General features: G+C 49.1%; 1 protein-coding gene across 1 annotated transcript; it reads left to right on the forward strand.

Annotated features, from left to right (window-relative positions):
- The first annotated feature begins 1,691 nt into the window (after nucleotides 1-1,691).
- On the forward strand, nucleotides 1,692-17,500 carry GAMT (guanidinoacetate N-methyltransferase). The gene is made up of 6 exons (XM_032220056.1): nucleotides 1,692-1,980; nucleotides 5,782-5,927; nucleotides 8,593-8,656; nucleotides 9,949-10,016; nucleotides 14,407-14,517; nucleotides 17,016-17,500. The coding sequence occupies exons 1-6, from the start codon at nucleotides 1,812-1,814 to the stop codon at nucleotides 17,151-17,153; spliced, it is 696 nt and encodes a 231-aa protein (XP_032075947.1). The 5' UTR covers nucleotides 1,692-1,811; the 3' UTR covers nucleotides 17,154-17,500.
- Nucleotides 17,501-18,288: the final 788 nt, after the last annotated feature.

Here is an 18,288-nt window from a genome sequence, read left to right on the forward strand (position 1 = left end):
ACCAAGCCACGCCCACAGAACCAGTAGTAAAAAAACTTGAATTTCACCACTGGAGAGGAGCAACCTAGAACTAAGGAAAAATTTCCTGACAGTTAGAACAATTAATCAGTGGAACAGCTTGCCTTCAGAGATTGTGGGTGCTCCATCACTGGAGGCTTAAAAAAACACACAGAGAGAGAATAATAAAGTTGGAAGGAACCTTGGAGGTCTTCTAGTCCAGCCCCCTGCTCGGGCAGGAAACCCTACACCACTTCAGACAAATGGTTGCCCAACCTGTTCTTAAAAACGTCCAGTGTTGGAGAATTCACAACGTCTGTTCCACTGATTAACTGTTCTAACTATCAGGAAATTTCTCCTTAGTTCTAGGTTGCTTCTCTCCTTGATTAGTTTCCATCCATTGCTTCTTGTTCTGCCCTCAGGTCCTTTGGAGAATAGTTTGACTCCCTCTTCTTTGTGGCAACCCCTGAGATATTGGAACACTGCTATCATGTCTCCCTTAGTCCTTCTTTTCATTCAAGTAGGCATACCCAGTTCCTGCAACCGTTCTTCATATGTTTTAGCCTCCAGGCCCCTAATCATCTTTGTTGCTCTTCTCTGCACTCTTTCTAGAGTCTCCACATCTTTTTTTGCATTGTGGAGACCAAAGCTGGATTCAGTAGTCCAAGTGTGGCCTTACCAAGGCATTACAAAGTGGTTGTATCAACACATGATCTTGATTCTGTCCTTTTGTTAATGCAGCCTAGGACTGCATTGGCTTTTTTTGGCAGCCAATTTCATTTGTCTGAAATGGTATATAGGGTCCCCTGCTTGGACTAAAAGACCTCCAAGGTCTCTTCCTACTCTGATATTCTGTTCTTCTGCATTATCCCATTCAATAGCAAGAGCCATTTTAACCTGTAGTTGTAGTTGTAGTTGTAGTTGTAGTTGTAGTTGTAGTTGTTGTTGTTGTTGTTGTTGTTGTTCTTCTTCTTCTTCTTCTTCTTCTTCTTCTTCTTCTTCTTCTTCTTCTTCTTCTTCTTCTTCTTCTTCTTCCTCTTCCTCTTCCTCTTCCTCTTCCTCTTCCCCTCCTCCTCCTCCTCCTCCTCCTCCTCCTCCTCCATTGCAAAGTTGTGTCCGACCCATCGCGACCCCATGGACAACGTTCCTCCAGGCCTTCCTGTCCTCTCCCATCCTCTGGAGTCCATTCAAGCTCATGCCGACTGCTTCAGTGACTCCATCCAACCATCTCATTCTCTGTCATCCCCTTCTTCTTCTTTTGCCCTCCATCTTTCCCAGCATGAGGCTCTTCTCCAGGGAGTCCTTCCTTCTCATCAGGTGGCCAAAGCATTTGAGTTTCCTCTTCAGGATCTCACCTTCCAAAGAGCAGTCAGGGTTGATCTCCTCTAGGACTGACCAGTTGGATGGCCTTGCAGTCCAAGGGACTCAGTGCAGGAGTCTTCTCAAGCACCAGAGTTCAAATGCCTCCATTCTTTGGCGCTCAGCCTTCCTTATGGTCCAACCTTCACAGCCATCCACTGCAACTGGGAAAACCAGAGCCTTAACTATACACACTTTTGTTGGCATTTAAGCCTGACTATCTGCAATTGTTCACTTTCTCCAGGAGATGTCCCCTTCTCCTACCCTGCTCCGAAATGGGAATTGCAAACTTCCCTCTCCTTCCCTTAACTCCTCTTTGCTCACTCAGCATTCCCCCTTTGCTCCACCCCCTCGACTATTTCAAGCTAAGCAGGAGCCCAGCGACTCCCGTTCCAGGTTCCTGGAGCTCAGTCAGCCTCTCCCTGCCCTTCCAGGAGCCTCTTAGACCTTCCGACATGGCTTGTCCCCTCTTTCTGGAAGGGGAGAATTGTAAGCCTTCTTGGAAGGAAGCCGCTGCGGGCTACAATCCAGAAGACACTCACTTGGAAATCATGGGGAAGCCGGTGATGGAGCGTTGGGAAACCCCCTACATGCATGCCTTGGCCAGCGTGGCTGCTTCACAGGGTAAGGTCAACCCCCCCGGGACGTGTTCTGCAGCCTCCATGCAGGTAGGCCTCGACTTACGACCAAAACCGAGACCGAAATTTCCCTTGCTAAGCGAAACTTTGGCAAAGTGAGGTTTGGCCCCGTTTGGTGGCCTTTCTCACCGCCGTTGTTAAGTGAATCGCTGCAGTTGTTAAATTAGCAGGATACTTTTTAAATGGATCTGGCTTCCCCGGATTGATTAGGAGGGACCTTAGAGGTCTTCTAGTCCAACCCCCTGCTCAGGCAGGAAACCTTACGCCAGTGAGGGGCGAGCCTTTTTGTCCTCATGTGCCAAGAGTGTCCGTGCGCGGAGACAGTGCGTGTGCCCACACCCACAATGCAATGTGTGCACAACACCCCCGCATGCACTGCCCTACTGCGCATGTGCGCATGAGTCCCATGCTCCCCGTGCATGCGGCATTCCCCACCCTGCACCCCGTTTTGGGCCTAGCAGGCCTCCCTGAAGCCTCCTGGGACCAAAAATGAGGTGTGTGCTCCCCCCCAGCCCTCCACACATGCGCACACAATGCCCTGCACATGTGTGCACAATCCCCATCCCCTGTGCATGCATGTGCAACCCTGCACATGCATGTGCGTCTCCCACGTGTGGCAGAGAGCCGATAATCAGCTGGCCGGCGGGAGGCATGCACACATGTGCGGTGGAGCTGGGATGGGGTGATGGCTCATGTGCCAGCAGAGAGGCCTCCGTGTGCCACCAGTGCCACATTTGCCAGAGACTCGTCATCATGGCCTTATACCCTTTCAGACAAATGTCTGTCCAACATCTTCTTAAAGACTTCCAGTGTTGCAGCATTCACAACTTCTGGAGGCAACTTCTGTTCCACTGGTTAATTGTCCTCACTGTCAGGAAATTCCTCCTTAGTTCTAAGTTGCTTCTCTCCTTGATTAGTCTCTGTCCATTGCTTCTTGCCCTGCCCTCAGGTGCTTTGGAGAATAGGTGCCAGGAAGTCACAGAAGGTGATCACATGACCCCAGGACACTACAAAGACCATACACTTGAGTCATTTCCCAAGCGACTCAACTTGGATCGTGACTTGACCATGGGGGATGCTGCGACCGTCGTAAGTGTGAAGAATGGTCACCAGTCGCTCTTTTTTTCCCCCCAGTGATGTTGCCACTTTGAAGAGTCAGTAAATGAACCGTTGCAAGTTGAGGGCTGTCTGTACTTCAAACACACACACCACACACACACACACACACACACACACCACACACACACTTTTCTGGAATCCCTGTGGAACCGTCTCCTTCTCAGGCTTCTGTGCTTGGCCCAAGTCGCTATTTTGCAGACAGCTGTTGCCCTGGAGGTTGGAAGAGACCTTTGCCACTGCTCAAGGGAGCAGCCCTTATCTTGGGCCTCAGCCTGCAGCTGTCAGCAAAGGGCGAGACCCCTGGAACGCCCAACCCCCCCACCCCACCCCCAGCCATTCCAAAGGGACCTTTCATCCACCACAGAGCTATTCTTATCTCCTCTGCGGTGCAGTCAAGAGGAACAACCAGGAATGTGACTCTGATGGGTGTGAGCATCCATTGAGGAGGGAGGGGTGAGTTGGGGGGGGGGTTGGTTATGGGGGGGGGGGGGGAGGAGAGTGGAGAACCTGTTAGACCAGTGTTTCTCAACCTTGGCAACTTGAAGATGTCCAGACTTCAACTCCCAGAATTCCCCAGCCAGCATTTGCAGGGCAACAGCTGTCTGCAAAATAGCGACTTGGGCCAAGCACAGAAGCCTGAGAAGGAGACAGTTCCACAGGGATTCCAGAAAAGTGTGTGTGGTGTGTGTGTGTGTTTGAAGTACAGACAGCCCTCAACTTGCAACGGTTCATTTACTGACTCTTCAAAGTGGCAACATCACTGGGGGGGAAAAAAGAGCGACTGGTGACCATTCTTCACACTTACGACGGTCGCAGCATGGTCAAGTCACGATCCAAGTTGAGTCGCTTGGGAACTGACTCACACTTACGACGCCTGCAGTCTCCCGGGATCACTTATCGCTGGTGATTGGCAAGGCCCAACAGAGACTTCATTTCCTCAAGAGCCCTGCGAAAGAAATCAGCCGTAGAACAACGGCTGATGACCTCTTTCTATCGGTCCACCATAGAAAATGTCCTCACATACTGCATTACAGAATGGTAGGCTGGTTTAACAGCTGCGGAGAGGAAGGCCGTACAGAGAGGGATCAATTCAGCACGAGAAACCATTGGCTGCCCTCTGACACCACTGGGTGACATCGCCAGGTCTCGCTGCTTTAGCAGAGCAAGGAAAATACTCAGAGATGATTCACACCCTGGTCAGTGTCTCTTTGCACTTTGACCATCGGGCAGAAGACATCGAAGTAGAGCCAGCCGAACAAACATGTTTAAAGATAGTTTCTATCCTGGGGCTGTGAGACTTTTAAATACAACCACAATCACTCCATGCACACGATAATTTTTCTTCTTTTTCTTTCCTTTTTTGTTTCTGTTATAATTTTGCACCAGTGAAGTTAAAACCAATTTCGTTGTATTTAAGTACAATGGCAATAAAGATTACACTTATACTGATACTTATTCCCCCTTTTGCGACATTCTGTTGATTATCACCTTTAAAGCCCTACATGGCTTAGAACCAGCCTATCTGCGAGACCGCCTACTGCCATACACCTCCCTACGGCCGATAAGATCCCACAGGGTGGGCCTCCTTCGGATACCATCAGCTGGACAGTGTCGGCTGGCGGGCCCCCGGAGGAGAGCCTTCTCTGTGGCTTCTCCGACCCTGTGGAATCAGCTACCCCCAGAGGTCCGGACCTTACCCACTCTCATGGCCTTCAGGAAAGCCGTTAAAACCTGGCTGTTCCGGCAGGCCTGGGGCTGTTGACCTTAGTGTTAAGGTCCAGCCCCGATTAGAGCGTATGTGTGTTGTGAATTTTAATTATTTCTTTATTTATTTTGCTTTTCTTTTTTTCTTCTTTCGTTGTAAGCCGCCCGGAGTCCCCCGGGATTGGGCGGCCTATAAATTTAATAAATGAATGAAAGAATGAATGAAATCAAAACCAGTGGGGAAACCAGATACACTTAACAAACCCACAACCCACCTAACAACTCACCACTGTGCGTCACTTAACGACTGTGACGAGAAAGGTCGTAAAATGGAGCAAAACCCACTTAACAAATGTCCCGCTTAGCGACATAACTTTTGGGCTCTAAATTGTGGTCGTAAGAACAAGGACTACCTGTAATGGAGTAATGCAGAAAATGGTTCAGCCCCTGTCCCAGAATAGGTGTTTATACTGCAGAAAGCAATAATGTATGTTTTTCTGGGCATAAGAGATAAATCATTTGTCACTTCCTTCTCTTTCTGCCAGTCTAGGATTCAGATCTCTGCTTCTACTTTAGGAATTAACCTGATCTGATATACTTAAGGCTTTTGTTTTTAGGATAAGAAACAAATTCCTCAAGAAAGACAAAATTTTTACTTTATGGACAGAGCCTCTCGTAATCAAATTCTGAAACGGACTGAATTTTCCTGTTTTCTTCCTTTTGTGCCAAAGAGAATCAAGGCGGGGCCATCTTGAGTTTCTTGCTAACCTTTTCTTCATTTCCTGAGAGAAATCGTCTTTTTAATCTTTAATCTTTGTAATCTTCTGAGGCATAGTGTTCTCCAAGATCATTTCGGTGGCTCTCACAGCAACTTAGCTAACCAGATCGAGCAAGAGGGGCAGCATATAAATTCAATCAATCAATCAGTCGATCAATCAATCAATCAATCAAATCTTCCTTTCAGGAGGCCGGGTGCTGGAAGTTGGCTTTGGCATGGCCATTGCTGCCAGCAAAATCGAAGAGTCTGACATCCAGGAGCACTGGATCATCGAGTGCAACGAAGGAGTCTTCCAGAAGCTGCAGGAGTGGGCGAAAACACAGCCTCACAAGGTTAGCAATAGCAGTTAGACTTATATACCGCTTCATAGGGCTTTCAGCCCTCTCTAAGCGGTTTAGAGAGTCAGCATATTGCCCCCAACAACAATCCGGGTCCTCATTTTACCCACCTCGGAAGGATGGAAGGCTGAGTCAACCCTGAGCCGGTGAGATTTGAACAGCCGAACTGCAGAACTGCAGTCAGCTGAAGTAGCCTGCAGTGCTGCATTTAACCACTGCGCCACCTCGGTTGGGGCAAAGGGGGCTTGGTGAAAGAGGGCACAAGGAATGCCTGGCAGGAGAGCAACCACACATCACGCCTGCATATGATGTCATCCAGTGGTGAAATCTATTTATTTTTTTTGGCACCGATTCTGTGGGCGTGGCTTGGTGACGGTGGGGGTCATATGACCTGGTGGGCAGGGTCAACTTTTTTCCCACTCTTTAAAGCATTTTTTCCCTGCCGGATCGGATGAATAGGTAGTAAAAAAATGCTTTAAAAAGTTAAATAAAGAGGGTCGACGATGGCGCGGCTCACAGCTAATCCGTGTGATGGTTGGAATTTTTTTTTTCATTTTTTAAAGTTTTCTTTTTACTACCAGTTCCAGCGAATAGGTAGTAAAAATGCTTTAAAAAGTGAAACAAAGAGAGTCCCGACGATCACGCGGCTCACAGCTGATCCGCGCGATCGTTGGAACCCTTTTTAAAGTTTTTTTTTTTACTACTGGTTCGGGCGAACCTTAGCATTTTTTTGCTACCGGTTCTAGCAAACCGGTCAGAACCGGTAGCATTTCACCCCTGATGTCATTATACAATTCACGGAGACGATATCATGCAGATCGTTTTTAGGGTCCCATCACAAGGCATGATAGGAAAGGGGAGCCGTGAATGGGGAAGGGAAGTGATGTAACCGAGTCCATAAGGTGGCTCTAAACTGGGCAACTCTGATTAGAGGGAGAGGATAATGGCAGGTGAGAATGTCCCTGGGAGACAGGAGGGAGTGTAGCAGACTTGATAAGGAGGTAAAAAACAGGAACTAGGGAGAGCATGGGAAGCCATTCAGAAGGGATTCCCCCTTAGTTTTCCAGACAGTAAAAGAACAGGAGGGGAGAAGTTGGTTTGGTGTAGTGGTTAAGGTGTCAGCCTAGAAACCAGGAGATGATGAGTTTCAGTCCCGCCTTAGGCGTGAAAGCCATCTGATGACTTTGTGCCAATCACCAGGAGACTGTGAATTTTAGTCCCACCTTAGGCATGAAAACCTTCTGGTGTCTTTGGGCCAATCACCAGGAGACTGTGAGTTTCAGTCCCGCCCTAGGCGTGAAAGCCATCTGGTGTCTTTGGGCCAATCACCAGGAGACTGTGAGTTCCAGTCCCGCCTTAGCAGGGGTGGGTTTCTCGCCCCGTTCCAACCGGATCGGTTGGAACGAGGCTGGCGGCGTCCTCACGCACGCACGCGGCGTCCTCGCGCACGCACGCGGTGTCCTCGCGCACGCACGCGCCGTCCTCGCGCATGCACGCGCGCATGCGTACTAGCGTCTGCGCGATGCTCCAGCTGCTCCTGGAGGATCGCGCAGGCGTTCTGCGCATGCGTGGAAAGCGCGAAATTCGAAAAAACCGGGTAAGGAGCGGGCGCGGGTGTGCGGGCGCGCGCGGGCGCGCGCGGGCGCGGGGGGGCGCGGGGGGGGGGGCTTCGCGTTCCCGGAAGTTACTTACTTCCGGGTTCGGCGACCAACCGGATCGCAGGGACCGGTGCGATCCGGTTGAAACCCAGCCCTGTGCCTTAGGCGTGAAAACCTTCTGGTGTCTTTGGGCCAATCACCAGGAGACTGTGAGTTCCAGTCCCGCCTTAGGCGTGAAAACCTTCTGGTGTCTTTGGGCCAATCACCAGGAGATTGTGAGTTTCAGTCCCGCCTTAGGCGTGAAAACCTTCTGCTGTCTTTGGGCCAATCACCAGGAGACTGTGAGTTCCAGTCCCGCCTTAGGTGTGAAAGCCATCTGATGACTTTGGGCCAATCACCAGGAGACTGTGAGTTTCAGTCCCGCCTTAGGCGTGAAAACCTTCTGGTGTCTTTGGGCCAATCACCAGGAGACTGTGAGTTCCAGTCCCGCCTTAGGCGCGAAAGACAGTTGAGTGACTTCTGACCAATCTCTCTCTCTCCCCCACCTCAACCACCTCACAGGGTTGTTGTTGTGAGGAAAATAGGAGGAGGAAGGTATGTTTTCCGCTGCCTCAAGTTGCTTAGAAAGTAATAGACAGGATAAAAATCTAATAAATAAAAATACTTTCAGACTTGCCAAATTCTTTCAACCCAACCTTTCGATAAGGATAGAGTTAGAACTCCTGGTGGTGCTTCTTCTCTGGACTACCTCACAGGGCTAACAGACTTCCAGCCCTGCCACAAAATGGGGCAAACGAGGGGAATCTCCTCCCCATCTTTTAAGACAGATTTTGTCTGTCTTTGGAAGGAGTTGTGTTTCTGCCAGGGAGGGCCCAGATCTGAGGCTTTGATTGCTGAGGGCCATGGCCTGAAAGGGCTCGTTTTCCTTGTTTACTTGCATTGCAAACATTTTTTTTCCCCTTTTTACGAAGACATTTTTGTCCTGCAATATGAGCATGTTTTTCCGGCATTACGGCTTACCTCTTCACTGATTGCACTCCATTTCCTCCCCCTCACCCCAGGTTGTCCCCTTGAAAGGGCTGTGGGAAGACGTCGCGCCAACCTTGCCGGATGAATATTTTAACGGTAAGAAACAGGGTTGCTTCCATTTGTCTGAGTGATTGTTTCCCCCATCTTTAGCAACTTTGCAACCTGTGGACTTCAACTCCCAGCATTCTCTGGGGTTACAGAAGGGGTGGGCAAATGTGGCAATTTTACAGCCTGTGGACTTCAACTCCCAGAATCCCCTGGGGTTAGAGCAGGGATGGGCAAATGTGGCAATTTTACAGCCTGTGGACTTCAACTCCCAGAATCCCCTGGGGTTACAGCAGGGGTGGGCAAATGTGGCAATTTTATGGCCTGTGGACTTCAACTCCCAGAATCCCCTGGGGTTACAGCAGGGGTGGGCAAATGTGGCAACTTTACATCCTGTGGACTTCAACTCCCAGAATCCCCTGGGGTTACAGCAGGGGTGGGCAAATGTGGCAATTTTATGGCCTGTGGACTTCGACTCCCAGCATCCCCTGGGGTTACGGCAGGCATGAGAGACTATGGCAGCTTTACAATCTGTGGATTTTAACTCCCAGAATCCCCAGGGGCTTTGGCAAGTGGTGGAAACTATGCCAACTTTAAAACCTGTGGACTTCAACTCAGGGGTGAAATGCTATTGGTTTGGACCGGTTCGCCTGAACCGGTAGTAAAAAATTCAGCTGGGCAATGAACAGCTGTGATGCACGATGTATATTAAATAGAATCGGCGGATTTCCTGCTTTCCAGCTAATCTAAACAGAGTTGCATAGTGGATTTCCCTCCCCCACCCCACCCCGCTGTTCTACTTATCTTTGCAGATCCGGAAAGGCTTGAAAATGTTCCTTTATTAACGCTGCGCAGCTAGGCCTCAGGTGTGCATGCGCGCAAAGCGCACGCTCGGTAGCAGTCTCACCGAACCGGTAGCGGAATTCAGATGATTTCACCACTGCTTTAACTCCCAGAATCCCCTGGGGTTATGGCAGGCTGGGCGACTATGGCAATGTTATGACTTGTGGACTTCAACTTCAGAATTCCTGAACCAACCACCAGGTCATAAAGTTGCCATAGTCAGCCACCCCTGGATTACAAGTGCTTTTGAGCACTTGACCTAGTAAATCAATCAATCAATCAATCAATCAATCAATCCATGACAGCACATTTGACAACCAAACTGGACTGAAGACAAGAAAGTGTCCTGATTGTTGGCCACTGTGATTGGGGCTCATGGGTTGAAGGAAAACCTCCAGAAGTTCATTTAAGGAGCACCCATTCCCGGACAGCGAAAAATGATTATTATAGCCGTAATGCATTTCTTTCTTGAGATCCAAAAATCTGCTTCTCACATGCAGGGATTCTCTACGACACGTACCCCTTGTCAGAAGACACCTGGCACACCCATCAGTTTGACTTCATCAAGGTAAGACGGGCATCATTGAAAGTATGACCCCTCTTCCTCTGGCTGAGAATTCTGGGGATTGTAGTTGCAACATACCTGGGGGTGATCTGTGGCTGGGAAAAGCTACTTTAAGGCTACTGAAAGCTCCATGAAAGGTAGAAAAAGAGGAATTTAGAAAATTTGCTCCTTTTAGAGTGGACACACTCTATTAAGCAGTGTTATTTTTCCAGGATACTCAGCTCAGTAAGGAAACATTTCAGGGGTGGGATTCAAAAAATATTACTAACGGTTCTGTGGGCATGGCAGGGGAAGGATACTGTAAAATCCCCGTTTCCTCCCGATCAGCTGGGACTCGGGAGGCAGAGATTAGATGGGGACAAGGCCAGTCAGAGGTGGCATTTGCTGGTTCTCCAAACTACTCAAAATTTCTGCTACCGGTTCTCCAGAACTGGTCAGATCCTGCTGAATGCCAACTCTGAAACATTTGCAAGGAAACTGCCAAGCTTAGAGAGCACCAAAGACCCAAAGGTGAGCTCACCTTGAACGAGTTTTTATCTGTTTTTCAGTTTGGAGGTTTCCCCCTCCTTTCCCAGAAAAGGAGATAGCAACAGGCCCCTTTCAGATTTACAATAGTGACTGTGTACCAAGGAGCAAATGGTCAAACCTGTTGTTTTGACCTAGGCTTCCCAAAAGCACGAAGCCGACTCCTCATCCCGATAAAACCCCTTTTATTTAGGTTAAAGGGAATTCCTCTCCAGCAAAGTCCCAGCCAACAGCCTTTCATGAGATTTCATAACTGCAGACCTTTATCAGGCTTGGAGAGCTGCCAGGCCGATATCTTCCAAACGCCACTCTGTAGCAGGCAATACTTGGCAAGAAGTCAGGAACAGATCTTCACCCGAATGAATTGAACTTATTGTCTCCTGCAAACTCCCCTCCCCTTTCGCTCCTCTTTATTCCTTATGGGAGGGGCCATTCACCATCCACCTCTGGCTTTACTCCCAAATCGACCCTTGTTCCTTAGCTGTTCCCTTCCTCTGGCCGTTCTGTGCATGCGCACACTGGGAACAGGCTCCACCTGTTCTTCTGCCCCACTGATCTCCAACTCCAAAGGCAGCTGATAACTGTCAGACAACTCTGGCCCAGGGGTGGGTTTCTACCAGCGTTGGTACTGATTCGCTTTGCGTGTGCTTCACTGTGCGTGCGTGCGCAATTCATTGTAAACTGCTCATGCACGAAGACCATGCAAAACTAATAAAAAACATGCCGGCAATGGCAGCGGAGGCAGGGAACTGGTTTGGGGGCGTGGCCAGCCTGGGTCGCTGCCGGTTCTGTGACTTAGGCCAAATTACCCCAAACTGGTGTGAACTGGTAGAAACCCACCTCTGCTCTGGCCCCCTCTCTGCTTCCAATGCAGAGCCCTCATTAGAGCCTTCCCCAGACTCCAGGACTGGCCCAGGTTCCTCCCCAACCTCCTCACTGTCCGAATCTGCTGCCAGTTCCACTGGCGGGCCACAACACCTGTTTGCTTCCCCCTGGAAGACGTAGCCTGTACTTTGTCCCAGGGAGGAATGTGATGCGCCTAACCAGTTGAGTACAGCCAGCTACAGTCTTATCACTCGGCCTGTCTGGAGGGCGTCCTTGCTTCCTTTCCGGCTCTTGTTTGCAGAGGCTAACTGGAGTGTCCCTCCTTCTGCTTTAAGGAAGACAAGGAATATGTGGGTCTCTTTTGGGGCCAAGAGAGGAGCTAAAACAGCCTTTCTCTGCGGGTTTGCGAGAGATTGTGACTGAAAAAAAATAAAAATAAAATTGATTTTCAGAGTTTGTGACACAGCTGTGGGCAGCAGTGGGCCTATTTACTTAGCTTTGTTGTGGTTGTAAAACATGGATGGGTGTAGGTTAGAAGTGTGCCAAAAAAGCCAACACAGTTCTAGGCTGCATAAACAGAGGGATAGAATCAAAGGTTCCACCACAAAACCGCGGTAGACTAAAGCGCGCTTGACGAAAGCGTGTACCTGACGTCATCACAGCGCGACGAAAACATCATGCTGTGAGCGGTCAAGTTAAAATTAACGCGAAAACCTTACCCTAACCCCCCCAAACCTAACCCTAAACCTAACCCTTAACCTAACCCTAAACCTAACCCTAACCCTAACCCTTAACCTAACGCTAAACCTAACGCTAACCCTTAACGTAACCCTAACGCTTAATGTAACCCTAAACCTAACCCTAACCCTTAACCTAACCCTAACCCTAACCCTAACCCTAAACCTAAACCTAAACCTAACCCTTACCTTTATGTGAATTGGCTTGCTTTAAAAGCGCTTTTTAAAGCGCCCTTTTTTCTCCACGGTCGTATTTGTCGTGCTGCTGATGACATCAGGTACGTGCTTTAATCAGGCGCGCTTTAGTGGACCGCGGTTTTGTCATGCCACGAGAATCAAGATCACGTGAAGTGTTAATACCACTTTATAATGCCTTAGTAAGGCCACACTTGGAATACGGCATTCAGTTTTGGTCACCACAATGTAGAAAAAATGTGGAGACTCTGGAAAGAGTGCAGAGAAGAGCAACAAAGATGATTAGGGGTCTGGAGGCTAAAACATGAAGAACTGTTGCAGGAACTGGGAATGTCTAGTTTAATGAAAAGAAGGACTAGGGGAGACATGATAGGAGTCTTCCAATACCTCAGGGGTTGCCACAAAGAAGAGGGAGTCAAACTATTCTCAAAGGCACCTGAGGGCAGGACAAGAAGCAATGGGTGGAAACTAAACAAGGAGAGAAGCAATTTAGAACGGAGGAGAAATTTCCTGACAGTTAGTACAATTAATCAGTGGAACAACTTGCCTCCAGAAGTTGTGAATGCCCCAACACTGGAAGTCTTTAAGAAGATGTTGGATAGCCATTTGTCTGAAATGGTGGAGGGTTTCCTGCCTAGGCAAGGGGTTGGACTAGAAGACCTCCAAGGTCCCTTCAAACGCTACTATTCTATTCTATCTAACATGGGGACATTTTTCTGGGTCTTGTGTGTTTTATTTGGGGGTTCTTTGAAATTTGAAAATCATTTCAAGGTTTTTTTCAAAAGGTTTAGGAAGGCTGGGTAGGACCACCGAATTGAGAGGCAAGATGCTTAGCACCTTGCCATCATCCCACAAATCCCAGTTAGCCTGGCTAATGGCAAAGGTTCATTGGCACTGTAGTGCAACAGCTCTGTAGGAGACCCCTCCTGCTTGGTGAAGCTGCTGGTCACGATAGCAAATTTTTTCAGCCTCCTTCTCCTCATTCACAGCACTCAGTTTGCCGTTGATCGAAGATAAGTTCACTTCCCTCCCATATCGACTCTCTGATTTCTGCCCCCTGGGTGCACCCAGATGCCAACTTCCCTTTCATACTGTTATCCAGATGTGGCCGAGGGAGTCCACATGGCGGGAGCCAAAATGCTGGCCATAACTGTGATGAAAGTTGGACCATAAGAAAGGCTGAGCGCCAAAGAATGGAGGCCTTTGAACTCTGGTGCTGGAGAAGACTCCTGCGAGTCCCTTGGACTGCAAGGCGATCCAGCCGGTCAGTCCTAGAGGAGATCAACCCTGACTGCTCTTTAGAAGGCCAGATCCTGAAGAGGAAACTCAAATACCGTATTTTGTGGAGTATAAGGTGCATCTCCCCCCCCAAAAAAAATAAAAGAGGGTGAAAATCTGGGTGTGTTTCATACACTGAATACAGCATTTTTGGTCTCCCAAAACCCTGCACCGCACATCCTGTTTTTCACAAAAGTGGACGTACAGAGGGTTTGGAAGGCCTGCAGTGTGCTCCTGGGGGCTGGGGAGGGCAAAACCAAGTGAAAATGGGCCCGTTTTCACAAAAACGTGGGTGTTTTTGCCCTCCCAAGCTGCCAGGAGCATTCTGCAGGCATCCCACACCCTCTGCATGCCCCGTTTTTCACAAAAAACAGAGCATGCAGAAGGTTTTGGAGGCCTGCAGAGTACTCCTGGGGGCCGGGGAGGCAGGGATGGGTTGCTACCGGCATTACTGCCGGTTTGGCACACAAAAAAATTGCCAGAAACTTGGGAGCCGGGAACTTGGGGAAATTTGGAGCAATAAAGGGGCGGTTTGAACAGCCAGCTGCTTATGTTATGTCTGCGCTTCGCACCGAGTCATCACAACAAGCAGAAGGCAAAGTCAAGAGAGGAATCAGCCTGGAGTCAATCCATTCCCACAAACTCTCTAAATAAAACCTCTCCTGAATTCTGTTGAATTCTTATCTAGCGCCAATTTAGCGCTGACCGTCAGTTGGCCCGATTCTTGTGTATAGGAAGGAGTCATAACATCAACTGGCGCTTAATGCGTGTTCCTGGTTCTTTGCGCCTAACGTTGCCCCTCCCAAACACCCCTCCTCCTTTTCTCCCTGTAGGCTCATGCCCATCGCCTCCTGAAGCCAGGCGGGGTCTTTACCTATTGCAACTTGACTTCCTGGGGGGACCTGATGAAGAGCAAGTATTCGGACCTCGAAAAGATGTTCCAGGTGAGAGCTGAAAGGGAACGGCTGCGGTGGAGGAGACTTCACTGGGTGGAGAACCCACCCCGAGCCCAGCACCTTCACCCCCACAACACACAATTAGCTCTGTGTTGCTGTGTGGCTTGCAAGAAAGCCTGCTGAATGTGTGGTGGTTTGCTTGAAGGAGAAACATGAGAAGTCCTGTCCACTATCTGCAGGGTCAGCCTCCCCAAACCAAGAAAGACAGATTGAGGTTCTTCTAAGCAGCTTCTTTGCTGTTCCTACCTATTGACAGAAATCCTTCCCAAGACAGGAACTTCCAAGCAATAGACCCATAGCAAACAGAACTCCGAGGCAGGTGAATTCGGTTCCACCACAAAACCGCGGTAGACTAAAGCGCGCTCGACGAAAGCGCGTACGTGATGTCATCACAGTGCGACGAAAACAGCATGCTGTGAGCGGTAAACTTAAAATTAACGCGTAAATCTAAACCTAACCCCCCCAAACCTAACCCTAAACCTAAGCCTAACCCTTAAGCTAACCCTAAACCTAACCCTAAACCTAACCCTTAACCTAACGCTAAACCTAACGCTAACCCTTAACTTAACCCTAACGCTTAACGTAACCCTAACCCTAACCCTAACCCTAAGCCTTACCTTTATGTGAATCGGCTTGCTTTAAAAGCGCTTTTTAAAGCGCCCTTTTTTCTCCGCGGTCGTATTTGTTGCACTGCTGATGACATCAGGTACGCGCTTTAATCGGGAGCGCTTTAGTGGACCGCGGTTTTGTCGTGCCACGAGTGAATTCCTCAAAGAATAGCAAGAGCAAAAGCCCTTAGACATATACCGCTTCACTGTGCTTTACAGCCCCCTCTAAGCGGTTTACAGAGCCAGCCTCTTGTCCCCCAACAATCTGGCTCCTCATTTTACCCACCTCGGAAGGGTGGGAGGCTGAGTCAACCTTGAGCCTGGCGGGATTCGATCTGCTGAGCTGCAGCTAGCAGTCAGCTGAAGTAGCCTGCAGTACTGCACTTTAACCACTGTGCCACCTCGGCTCAGTGGTTAGTTTTATTGGACATATCGTAATGGCACACCATTATGTGAAAACCGACTCTGAATGTTCCCGCGGTTTTCAGCTAATTAAAAATAAAAGTTTTCCTCCTCCCCCCCCCGCAAATAGTCACATGGTCCAATCCAGGTGTCCCCAGGTTACCTGGTCCTTGGTTCCCAGGAGAAAGTATTTTGTTTTGGCTACAAACCCCAGCTATCTCTATTCCCCCCTTCCTATCCGTCAGCTCCAATGTGGCAACACTGAAGCCTCAAAATGGCCTCAGTCAGGTCAGCTTCAGGGTTGACACAGTCCTCACAGGCCCCTCTCCCTTCTCTTTTGGATTGCATCTGTGAAAATGCTACTGGCTTAAGAAGAAAAGATGTAGAAAAGATGTGGAGACTCTAGAAAGAGTGCGGAGAAGAGCAACAAAGATGATGAGGGACTGGAGGCTAAAACATATGAAGAACGGTTGCAGGAACTGGGTACGTCTAGTTTAATGAAAAGAAGGACTAGGGGAGACATGATAGCAGCCTTCCAATATCTCAGGGGTTGCCACAAAGAAGCGGGAGTCAAACTATTCTCCAAAGCACCTGAGGGCAGAACAAGAAGCAATGGGTGGAAACTAATCAAGGAGAAAAGCAACTTAGAACTGAGGAGAAATTTCCTGACAGTGAGAACAATTAATCAGTGGAACAACTTGCCTCCAGAAGTTGTGAATGCCTCAACACTGGAAGTCTTTAAGAAGATGTTGGATAGCCATTTGTCTGAAACAGTATAGGGTTTCCTGCCTAGGCAGGGTGTTGGACTAGAAGACCTCCAAGGTCCCTCCCAACTCTCCTATTGTATTGTATTGTATTGTATTGTATTGTATTGTATTGTATTGTATTGTATTGTATTGTATTGTATTGTATTGTATTGTATTGTATTGTATTGTATTGTAAGAAGTAGACCCTCCCTCGGGGGTGGGCTGCTGGGGGTTCGCAGGGGTTCGGGATAACCTCTAGCTAAGAATCTGTGCAGTTCAGAGAACCCCCAAATCCCACTCCTGGCTGGCCCCGCCCACCCCTCCCATCCCCTCGTAGGAGTCCCCATGTGGCCCGTTTTGGATGCAGGTAAATGCAGGGCACGTGTGGAGGCTCAGGGCAAAAAACGGGCCTAGAAGAAGTTTGAGAAGGCCAGAAACAGGCCTGTTTCCACTTGGGGAGGCAGTTTTCGCCCTCCTGGAGACTCAAGGGAAGCCTCCGGAACCCAGGGAGGGCAGCAACTCCCTCCACGCACCGTGCTGCGTGTGGCTGACTAGGCCGCACCCACCATGGCCAAGCTCACCCAGCAACCGGGCAGAGAATCCCTTGCTAAAATTTTTGAAGCCCATCCCTGCCCTCCCTGTGGATTCAGCCAGTGAGAGTTTATTTAAACTGTGGCTTAACGTGTTGTGTGAACGCAGGGTAAATCTCCCTTTTCATACTTTTCCTTAGGAAACACAAATTACCCCTTTGGTGGAGTCCGGCTTTGAGACCAAGAACATCCACACCAGAGTTATGGATCTGGCTCCTCCAGCTGACTGCAGATACTACGCCTTCCCCAAGATGATCGTGCCTGTCATCCACAAATAGATCTCCCAGGGCGGAAGATCTCTCGGGATCACAAAAAGGGTTCGGAGTGTTGGCAAGAGCCACCAGCAGTCACATGAAATTGTTGCTCTCTGGTGGCAGACGGGAGAGGTGAAAAACAACGTGGGGAAGAGCCGCTTTTGATAACGAATTTTCCCTTGCTAAGAATTTATTTTAAGCAGCGTTTCTAAAACTGTGTGTCTTTCTCTCTTGGCTGTGTCCCCTCCAAATAGGTTTGCCATCAACGCCTGAACATCTGGGCTTCCACATGTGGTTCATCTAGAGATGAGATGGGTTGAGCCTAATCATCTGCATGTCTGTCATAGAAACAAACCTTTCCTTAAAAATCAGATTTTAGTCCTTGTGATTCTTAATAGGATGGAAACTGGCTGGTAATAATAGCAATAGCAGTTAGACTTCTATACCGCTTCATAGGGCTTTCAGCCCTCTCTAAGCGGTTTACAGAGTCAGCATATCGCCCCCACAATCTGGGTCCTCATTTTACCCACCTCGGAAGGACCGAAGGCTGAGTCAACCCTGAGCCGGTGAGATTTGAACTGCTGAACTGCTGATAGCAGTCAGCTGAAGTGGCCTGCAGTACTGCACTCTACCCAATGCGCCACCTCGGCAAGACATGTGGATAATAGCAGGCAGGGTTGGTGTTCACTTCCCCTGTCAGTTTGCAAATGTGAGCAGCTCACTTGCTTCACTCATCTGCGCCCCGTCCATCCATACATTTGGCCTTCTGCACATGCACTTTGATTGCGTGCGTGGCTTGCACGCGGCTTGAAAACACGCCTGAATAGGGCAGCATGGAGTCAGGGTGGGTGGGCAGGCCCACCTGCGACTTTCACTACAAGTTCGGATGAACCAGTCCGACCCGGCTGAATGCCACCTCTGATGATAAGCAATCGTTGATTTCCAGCATCCAGTCTGGGTTGGTCTCCGGGACCTGAGATTTTGCCTTCCGAGCTTTTAGACTCGTACTGGAGCCCATGCTCTCTAGCGGAGAGTATGCTTTGGGCAGTTTTGTGTGTGGTATTTTTACGGTGTCGTGTGTGGCTTTTTAGATGTTGATTGGGGTGTTGATGCTTAATAGCAAACACTCTGCCAGAGACTCAAAGGTGTTTTTTTCAGA

The sequence above is a fragment of the Thamnophis elegans genome, chromosome 1, assembly GCF_009769535.1.
Source record: "Thamnophis elegans isolate rThaEle1 chromosome 1, rThaEle1.pri, whole genome shotgun sequence".
NCBI lineage: Eukaryota > Metazoa > Chordata > Lepidosauria > Squamata > Colubridae > Thamnophis > Thamnophis elegans.